The sequence below is a fragment of the Nicotiana attenuata genome, unplaced genomic scaffold (genome assembly GCF_001879085.1).
Source record: "Nicotiana attenuata strain UT unplaced genomic scaffold, NIATTr2, whole genome shotgun sequence".
Taxonomy (NCBI): Eukaryota; Viridiplantae; Streptophyta; class Magnoliopsida; order Solanales; family Solanaceae; genus Nicotiana; species Nicotiana attenuata.
Genome location: NW_017672082.1, coordinates 58,771 through 69,012, shown reverse-complemented (window position 1 = coordinate 69,012; position 10,242 = coordinate 58,771). Strand labels below are relative to the sequence as shown.

The window sequence follows — 10,242 nt, the reverse complement described above, 5'->3', positions numbered from 1 at the left end:
TGAGGGCTTACGAGTCAAGGAACCAAGTTCCTCATCCACTTCATCATCCATAGTGACAACAAGTACTACTTTCTCATTCACAACCTTCCCATCTTTCACCAATTTCCTCCTCCTTTGGTTATCTTGGCTTTTCTTAAGAATAGACTCAAGAGCCTCCTTCTTTTGCAACCTAGTAGTAGGTCTTTTAGGAGTTGGCTCTTGAGTAACCACTGGTCTACGCCTAGCCAAGATAGCAATCGACATATCGTCGGAATCCTCTTCATTATCCCCATGTTCTTTTCCAGATGCAGATCTTATCTCAAGCATAATCACAGCCAGAGGCTCATCATAGAAATGAGGAGAGAGAGCAGGATCAGTACTGACCTGGGGTTCTTGAGAGGACCCATGAGTTGGATCCTCCAAGGAGGGATCAGGTCCTTCATTAGGTTCCCTAGTAGCACTGTCCGGTGCCGACGGTTCAATGAGCACAAGCTCCCTATTCTTCACTAAGATCTTAGTTTCTTCCCACCGAGACTTAGACACATTCTCACCTTCCTCAATAAGAACCCCTTCAGCAGCTATAGACGTATGTTTTCTGTTGCTTATTTTTCTTGTAACTCTAGGGAAACTCAGGAGAAGGAGGAGCATTACCTGTTGACTTAAGACCGGGAACTAACATTGTTGAGTCAGCATTGATAGGGTCAGCAGTTTGGTCTGCATTAGAGCCTTCTTCCATAGGAAGACTGGAGATCTCTTGATTTTCCTAATCTTCAACCATATCTGTTTCACCCATTTTTGCCGACGAGGCAGGAGGAGAGTTCGTAGCCACAAACGTCTTAGAAGTTGAAGTTTTGCGAATCCAATGAGAACCAGTACTAGATTGGGTAGGAGAGGAAATAGAGGGAGGTGGTGTCTCTGCCTTAGGGTTTGGGCTGGTGGTGGTGGGAGAGGGTTCTATGATTAGTGTGATTAGAGCTATAACGGGTAGAGACTCAGTGGGGGTGATACTTGGAGTATTTGGGGTTCCCTATTGTTCAGACATGGTGGGAAGTGGTGAGTTGGAAATGAGAGAATATTGGTTTGAAGAGAGACAAAAAGGGGAATTTTGGAGTTTCGATGTGAATAGTAGCGAGAGTGATGGTGAAGGGATATATTTAAGAGGGATGAGGGACCGTTAAGAAAAGGCGGCAGTTTTGGGAGTAGGGTCGCTTCCTAACGGGGGAGACTCTTGAGTTAAAAAAATAAACTGACACTATGATGACGTGGCACTGTTTCAACCGTTCAAAATCATGCATGAGAGAACAGAGAAACTACTAACCTGTGTCAGGAGAACCGGGTTCCCTGATGAATTTTTGCAAGTGTAAGCTTCACCCTTTAAACTAAAGTACAATACATTAGCTGCTTGTTTGCTCTGTAATCATCATGTGTGTCTATCTGTGATGGTATAGAAATGAGTTAGACGTTGCCAGAATACACTTTTTAGCTAATTATACCTGTACATTTCTTTCATAGCCAATAATTGAGGGACCAGGTTCTTAGTTGGGTTTTATCAACCCCAGAGCCAGGCGATTTCTTTCAAAATGGTTCTCTGCTCAGGGCTTTGGTAAATATGTCTGCAACCTGATCTTCTGTGCTGCAAAATTTCATACATATGAGCCCTTTTTCCACATTGTCTCTGAGGAAGTGGTTACGCACATCAATGTGCTTAGTTCTCTTATGTTGGACTGGATTCTTGGCCATTTTGAGTACACTGGCATTGTCACATAGCAAGGGCACGCACTCAAAGAACATACCGAAATCTTCCAGCTGCTGTTTAATCCATAACAATTGAGCACAACAAGATGCTGCAGCCACATATTCAGCTTCTGTGGTAGAGAGGGCCACTGAGTTTTGTTTTCTTGTACCCCATGAAATCATACATGAGCCCAGAAAATGTGCCATTCGAGAAGTGCTTTACATGTCTACTAGATACCCAGCATAGTCAGCATCCGCATATCCAACTAGTTTAAAATTGTCTCCTGAGGGATAGTAGAGAACCAGGTCCTGTGTTCCTTTGAGATATCTTAAGATTCTTTTGGCAGCTTTCAGATGAGATTCCTTTAGGTTAGATTGAAACCTGGCACAAAGACTCACACTAAAAACAATATCTGGTCTGCTTGTTGTGAGATACATAAGTGACCCTATGATACCTCTATACATGGTCTGATTTACAGGGAACCTGGTTCATCCATGTCTAGACGAGTAACTGTGGCAATGGGAGTGTCAATAATTTTTTATGTTTCCATGTCAAACCTCTTCAGCAGCTCTTTGATGTACTTCTGAGATTGCTTCACTTGTAGACCCAAGAAGAAGTTTAGTTTCTCCATCATACTTATTTCAAACTCACTTCCCATGAGTTTTGTAAATTCTTCACATTGGGAATCAATTGTTGCTCCAAAAATGATATCATCAACATAGACTTGCACAATGAGCAGGTTCCTTCCTCGTTTCTTAAGAAAGAGAGTGTTGTCGATTTTCCCTCTTGTAAAGCCATTTTCTAGAAGGAATTTTTACAACCTTTCATACCAAGCACGGGGAGCCTGCTTTAACCCATACAAAGCCTTGTCGAGTTTAAGAACGTGCTCAGGATGCTCATGATTCTCAAATCCAGGAGGCTGCTTGACGAAGACTTCTTCTTTTATAAAGCCATTCAGAAATGCACTTTTTGACATCCGTTTGGAACAATGTGAATTCCATATGTGATGCAAAGGCAATAAGAATTCCGATAGCCTCCATTCGAGCGACTGGGCAAAAGTTTCATCATAGTCAATCCCTTCTTCCTGATTGTGGCCTTGAACTACAAGCCTTGCCTTGTTTCTTGTTGTGTTTCCAAACTCATCATGTTTGTTCGTGAATACCCACCTGTTTCCTATAACGGTTCGATCTGCAGGTCGAGGAACCAAGTGTCGTACCTTATTCCTCTCAAATTTATGGAGTTCCTTCTGCATGGATGTAATCTCGTCTGTATTTTTTAATGCTTCTTTGATATTTTTAGGCTCTATTTGAGAGAGAAAAGCTGAGAAGGTAACTGGGTTTCTGGTCTTTGATCTTGTTTGAATTCCTGAATCAGGAGGAGTGATTATGTTATCGAGGGGGTGTGAACTTTTGTGTTTCTAGTTAGACACATGAACCTCTTTGTGAGAAGGTCCAGATATTTGTGCCTGTGAACCTTGATTGCTTCTGATCTCAGCGTGTGGGGTCCCTTGAACAACATCAACAACTCTATTTTCAGCTTCATTTGTTGTGATTGAGGGATCAGGTTCCTCTCCATCAGTTGGAGATATGATTGCACCATCCTCATTTGATTCCTCAACGTGGCTCATCATATCAATCTTTCCTTTTGCCATTTCAATGATTTCACCAGGAACAAGTGACTGTTCTCCGTCTTGGTCATTCTTATCATTCAAATCCTTTCCACGTGGGTCATGAGATTCATTGAAGATCTCATGAATGTTTTCCTCAACACATTGAGTTCTTTTTTTATATACTCTGTCGGCTTTATTTTGTGATGAATAGCCTAGAAAAATTCCCTCATCGCTTTAGGCATCGAATTTTCCAAGTTTTTCCTTCCCATTGCTGAGGACAAAACATTTGCAACCAAATGTTCTCAAATGTGTCAGCTTGGGCTTCCTTCCATTCAGCAGTTCATATGGCGTCGGTTTCAGAAGGGACCTGATCATGTACCTGTTCACCTAGCATGCAGTATTGACGGCTTCTGCCCAGAACCCTTTCGTAATGCCACTGTCAATCAACATTGTTCTTGCCATGTCTTCAAGCGTTCTGTTCTTCCTTTCCACAACACCATTTTGTTGAGGTGTTCATGGAGCTGAGAAGTTGTGAGTGATGCCATTTTTAGCACAGAATTCGTCGAATTTTGCATTGTCAAATTCTATCCCATGGTCAGACCTGATACATACTACATTAAGGCTCATCTTCACCTGGATCTTCTTCATGCCGCAAACACTTGAAAGGTTTCATCCGTGGTTCTAAGAAACAGAGTCCAAGTGAATCTGGAATAGTCGTCCACTATGACAAATATGTACCCCTTTCCTCCTCTACTTGGCACCCTCATAGGTCCACATAGATCCATATGGAGGAGATCAAGTGGCCTTGAGGTGCTAACTTCCTTTTTGGGCTTGAAAGAGATATGACTTGCTTTCCTTTTACACGTGCATCACAAACCCAGTGATCCTTGAAGCTTGACTTGGGCAGACCACGAACCAGGTCCTTTTTGACTAATTTGTTCAGCAACGTGAAACTTGCATGCCCCAGCCTTCTGTGCCATAGCTCAGTATTATCATCAACAACACTCAGACAGCAGATCCCTATTTTACAAGGACTCAAAGTTAGCCACATAGTTGTTTTTGTATCTTTTGGCCACTAACACTACTTCACCAGTTACAAGATTTGTGACTGTGCATATTTTGGATATAAATTCCACTTTGTTACCCTTGTCATAGATTTGGGAAATACTAGCAAGCTATACTTCAAGCCCTTCACATAGTACACATTTTCAATAGAGTGAGAAAGAGACTTCTCGATCCTTCTAACTACTAGAATGTATTTCTTTTTTTTTTATTTCCAAAGGATACACCCCCCCCCCCCCCTGAAGGGCTTTCAGTGAAAGAAAATTATTTGTACTTCTAGTCATGTGCTTCGAGCAGCCTCTATCTATGTACTATTGTTGGCTTCTCCCTTTCACTGTTCCCTGCACAAGAAAATTAAGGGTTAAATTTAGGAACCCAAACAAGTTTGGGTCCCTTGTAATTAGGAAATGGGTGAATTAGGGCTCTTTTGGTCCAAGAAGGGATTATATGTTCTTTATACGAAGGACCAGGTTCCCTAGCAGTAGTTACTTTTTCAGCAAAAACTTTGTTTTTCTGTTGAGATTGGAATCTGGCCTTACAGGTTTCCTTAAAGTGCCTAGTGTTACAACAGTGAGTGTATAGCCAATTGTCAGGTACAGTGACGTACTTGCTATGAGGGTCGTAGGGAGTCTTTTCCCTTTGAAATCGATTCCCTGCCTGTTTTCCCCATTCTTTGTGTACTTGGCAGTGATAGCATCAGAGGATCAGGTCCACTTGAGTGATTTTTCAAGTTCACTCTTGACTCTTCCTAGTTCTTACTGAAGTTGTTTATTTTTCTCAAGGTCAGCACACAGACTAGATTTCACTGATTTTAACTCATTTTCAAGCTTAAGATGTGCCTCACTTGCAACTTCCTTTCCCTTTTGACTGTTCCTAGGCCTACTCTCTATTTTAAGTTCCTCAATTATTTCCTTTAGATCTACCACCACTAGTAGTGGGTCATATCTCGCATGCTCAATGTTAGCAACTATCTCAATTAAAGCTTCTTTGTATTTTTTAACATACTCAATGGTCTCTTTTAGATCGACCACAACAAACGCTAGATCATCTCTCTCATGTTCTATGTTTGTAATTTTTTCAACTAAGGCATCTTTTTCTTTGTCCAGGCTCTTAATTTTTTCCTTTAAATCAACCACAACGATTACTAGATCATCTCTAGATTGTTCTTCTTCTCCTAGTTCCACAGTTAATGCATCTTTATCATTTATGAGACTGTGATAAGCATCAACTAAAACATTTGCCAAAGACATAAGTTTTTTTTTTGGAGAATAAGACTTTAGATTCCCTCTGTTGTTCCTTTGACTCTGAAGAGTTGAAATGTGTCCCCAACTAGAGACTTGTTGATCTTTAAGTTATTGAGGATGTGTATCAGGTTCCTTATCTGGTTCTTAACAGTAAATTTGTTAGATCATCAAAATATAACAGGGATACACATATAACCTATCACTTTTGCATTTGGCAAAAGCTCTGCTTGCAATTACAGAGTCCGTCTTATTATATGGAGTATCATTCTTATTTTTTTTTTCATTAATATTTGTCTCTGTAGTAGAATATATCAATACATTTGTTTAATACCACAACTATATCCCTTTCAAATCTCTTCTTTAGGCATTGGTTTTACGAGCTATACATTGTCTGGTTCATGATGCAATCTTGCTCGTGTGATTCATTAGTACTGTTTACAAATAAAAATATAGGATCGGTTTGTTTGTTGATGAACAAAGACAGATAGAACCAACAGGAGATAAAAGAAATTACCAGTCTACAACATAACACTTGCTCTCGCGCTAAAAACTCATAATCTGCAACAAACACATTGACCCGCACAAAGTCCAGCCTTTACTGGTAAACTTGTTAGAATAAGGAGGTTACAACACAACAATTACTACGCCTCTGTCTCAAACAAGTTGGGAGTCATAAATATGAATCATCATCATAGTCAGTTGAGGAGAGGTTGTAACATGATTTCTAAAAGAAATAAAAAGTGTTTCAATTAAACATAGGCAAATACTAAGTAAGTAATTTTGGAGAGATCAAGCTTTTCGTAAAAACAAATCCTTGATGATAAATATCAAATTGAGGCCATAACTCAAATGGACCTTTTGATGTCCAAAATCCAGTCCCCAAATATCAAAAATGTGTCTAGTAGTGTAGTACTTCACCATTTGCAAACCTATATTTCGGTATGCTTGAGAAAAATATATCATCTGGTATAGTATACATTTCAATCCAAGATTCCTTAACACCATAGTATTTCATAACTCATATCCTAAAAGTGCCTCCCTCCGTCTCATCAATACAATAAGAATAAGTGCAAATCATTCCTTCCAATATTGAAACGGCAGGTTGGATGTACCTGTGGCAACATTTTATCTGGCAACGGTATCTCTCCATACACCTCAGCTGAATACTAAATGAAATAATAGAATGATATTTTGAAAACCCGATCCAATGAAATGCCCCATGTACAAATGCCAAAGAGTCCATACCTGTGAGGTTAATCAATTTTTTGCCAAGATCCACTTTTGAGCGCAAGAAATTGGGTAGAATAAGGCTTATGCGCGTCAATAAAAAACTGTTAATGCCGTAAATAAAAAGTGAGGGATGTTTTGGTGGAAATTGTGTTAGGAAGTATTATTGATTCTCCTGTGGAGGGATTCCATAGGAAAAGTTGCTCAACTTCATCGCAAACCAAGATAAAGATAAGAGACAAGCCATAGGAACAACATAACATCACACAATACCTTGCTCTATATTTTACGGGGAAATCAAGCTTTTTTACATCAACTGAGGATAAAGAAGAACGGTAGAAGCAGATTGCACCATCCTTGGGACATGGTTAGCAAATAAGAAATTTTTGGGAATTCTGGTTATTCATGGCATGATTGAGATGCTTCGTCTTAAAGTAAGGATCGGAGATTAATGCCTCCCAAGATTTTGAAACACAACTGCATCGAAGACGATACCGCATGGGTAACCTGATAAGGATTTCCATAATTACTTACTCGTGGAAGTGAACTCCAGTGGCCTAGATAGGACAATGCAAGTGCTTTACAGGTTGAAGACCGTTTACCCTCAAAGTCGAATAACAATTGAATGGATACGTGGATTAAATTGATACAAAGCGATAAATTAAGTCACAATTGAAATAAAGTATGATAAAGTAAATTCAACCACACGAATTGAACAGTTACAGCCTTGGGAGGTGAGCCACCCTTAAACAGAATGCACTTCGATCAGTGTCAAGATAAAGTTGAATAAGAACATTAAAGAGAAAATAATAGTATATTGCTTCTGAATGATTGTTACAATATGTTTTGCAAGTGATCAGACCCCCTTTATATAGTAGGGGAATCATGCTTTAGGTACAATTCTATAAGAGGTAAAAGTCTCCTGATTTGCTGATTTTCTGGTTCCATATTGATACGTGTCGAGATTCCCACCGTAATATCCGACCGGTCACGGATATTTCGGCCTTCCGTTATTCTGGTCTTCTATCAATTATACCGATAATGTTTCCTCAAGCTTGTTTGGGGCCAGGGTCGATTCCGGCATCACAAACTCAATGTTCTCGAGACGGACATTCGAATCTCGAGTTCTAGCCCGTTGGGACCGGAGTCGATCTTCAGTCCCTCGTGCTCCAAGCCCGATCTGTCATATAGTAGACGAGCCCAGTTTCGACCGTATACGAATAGTCCCCTGCTTTTTAGGAGAGTAAACGATGAGAAACAATATGAGCTTCTGATTCTCACCTCGATACTCCGTGTCAAAAACGACAAAATGAACGAAACGTCTCGGCAGTCACGTCTTAATGGCATTAAATGCTTGTCAGGTTCTGGTTGGCCACTCCTGGATATGAACCATCATTTGGAAACTATAAGTACTCCCTTCTTCATTCATTCAACTTTACATCCAAACCTTCTCTATTCTTGTTCCTTATAAATCTTTAAATTTGCTAGCACTTGTATCCTGGTTTCTTGAGATCTTTGTAAGAACTTTCGCTCGTCTTCATTCCAAACCAATAAGTGTATCTCTTGAACTTCCACTTTTTCATCTTTACTCTCCATTAAAGGAAAATGGCAAAGACTTGAAAAATATTTCCCCAAAAAGAAACTACTTCTACTTCACGGCCGGCCGGCGAGGAACTAGCGGCGGAACCTTCTCTTAGAATGTTTATTCCTGGCGGGTGCTCGGTGACTGCCGATTTTAAGGTTGAAAAACCTTCAGCCGTATCGGGCTGGTGCATCTGCTCGATCACTGAAGAAATTCTCCCTATGGTCGAAAATGATTACAACTGGGTCGACAAAGACGTGGTGGTTCCCGGGACCGATGAAGATATCACTACCCACGTCGAGAGGTACCTAAGTATTACACGTATCCCTTTATGCTGGGTCGTTGGCCCAGTAATCATCCACTTCTATAAAAGGCACGAGGTGTGCCTTGGTCAGATCCACCCTTCGTTTTGGAGGATCGTCATTCTTCTCCGGTTCTTCGTGAACACGATCAACGAATTCTTTTTCACCATCGACCACCTTATGCGCCTATACAATCCCCGACTCTTTCGGGGGGGGGGGGGACTGATTAGGCTAGTAAAGCCCCATTCTTGAGCATCAATGAAGATGGGGATCGAGGTTGGCCAAGCGGTTTTGTCCGAGTGATGACCTCGGACCTGATCCTAGCCGAGTACATATCGTTCCATGAGAAGTGGAACACAAAACGTAAGTAAAGTTTTGTTTTTCCAATTTTTTTATTTTTTACTCTCTTTTCCTTCTTTCTTATTCGTGTTTGGTGGCGATGCAGCTATTTCCCGAGTCCCGAACACAGTCCCTCGACTCAAGTAGTGGGTCGAGGAAATTATCTCTCAAAATATTCTGAGCGCGCGTGGCGCAAACTTTCAAAAGGCCGGTGGGAGGCCCGTTCTCACGGTGAGATTCCTTTCTTGAGTGGACAAAACTTGGGTTTCCTTCGTGTTGCTGAGTTCTTTCTCATTTCGTTTCCCTTTGCAGGTCTTTCCAAGGATGTCGCAATGAGGCCTCCATCCGGTAATGAGGATTGCTCCGCCGATTCCCCTGCTCCGAGACAAGGTGAGGAGAAAAAGAGAAAAAAGGCTTCGAGTTCTCCGAACTTAGAGAAGAAAAAACCGAGGAGGAGGCTGGTGTGCAAATCCAAAGAAAGCACCAGTTCCCGAGTGCCATCATCGGACTCTCTCCACCGGTTGAAGGATGAATACGAAGAAGAAGAAGAAGAAGAAGCTTCTGAACTGGTGGCCCGCGTGGGGTCGCAGTTCGAGGGACAAGGGGCCTCCGAACCAGTGAGTGGTGAGACTGAATTGCCTCAACTCAGGGAGGCCAATGAGGGGGCCATGGCCGAGGCTTCCGAACTAGAGGGAGGCGAGACTGTTTTGCCTCAAGTTAGGGAGGCCGACAAGGAGGCCATGGCCGATGCTTCCCGGGCAGTGGGCAACATCCCGAAGGACGTACTCGGTGTGATAGATCTCTCCGAGTCACCTTCGTTCATTGAGTCCATGTTCAACGAGGCTTAGATGTTGAAAGGATGCCCCAACGAGGGCCCCCAAAGGGTGGTAGATCCCTTTCACAACTTTTTTGATGGCGTAGACTCTACCGCCATGGAGGACGTCACCGGGTTAGGTGACTTACTGGTGCTAAGGTAGAGCCCATCTTTCGGGGACAAACGGGCGTTCCTCAAGTCCGAAACTAGTCAACCGGTTCCCAGCCCCGAGTGTGAATCCTGACCGGAAGCGGTCGATCATCATGTCAAAGACGCCCGAGTTCTCTCTGCCCCTGTAGGGGTGGCCAGTTACCTTCAGTGCTTGGTGACCGAGGAAGACCAAACCAAA

At 41.9% G+C, this 10,242-nt stretch overlaps 1 protein-coding gene across 1 annotated transcript; it reads right to left on the bottom strand.

Annotated features, from left to right (window-relative positions):
- Positions 1-742: 742 nt before the first annotated feature.
- Positions 743-1,920, bottom strand: LOC109211708. The gene is made up of 3 exons (XM_019375272.1): positions 1,600-1,920; positions 1,298-1,390; positions 743-1,006 (listed from the first exon to the last, which is right to left on the bottom strand). The coding sequence occupies exons 1-3, from the start codon at positions 1,918-1,920 to the stop codon at positions 743-745; spliced, it is 678 nt and encodes a 225-aa protein (XP_019230817.1).
- Positions 1,921-10,242: the final 8,322 nt, after the last annotated feature.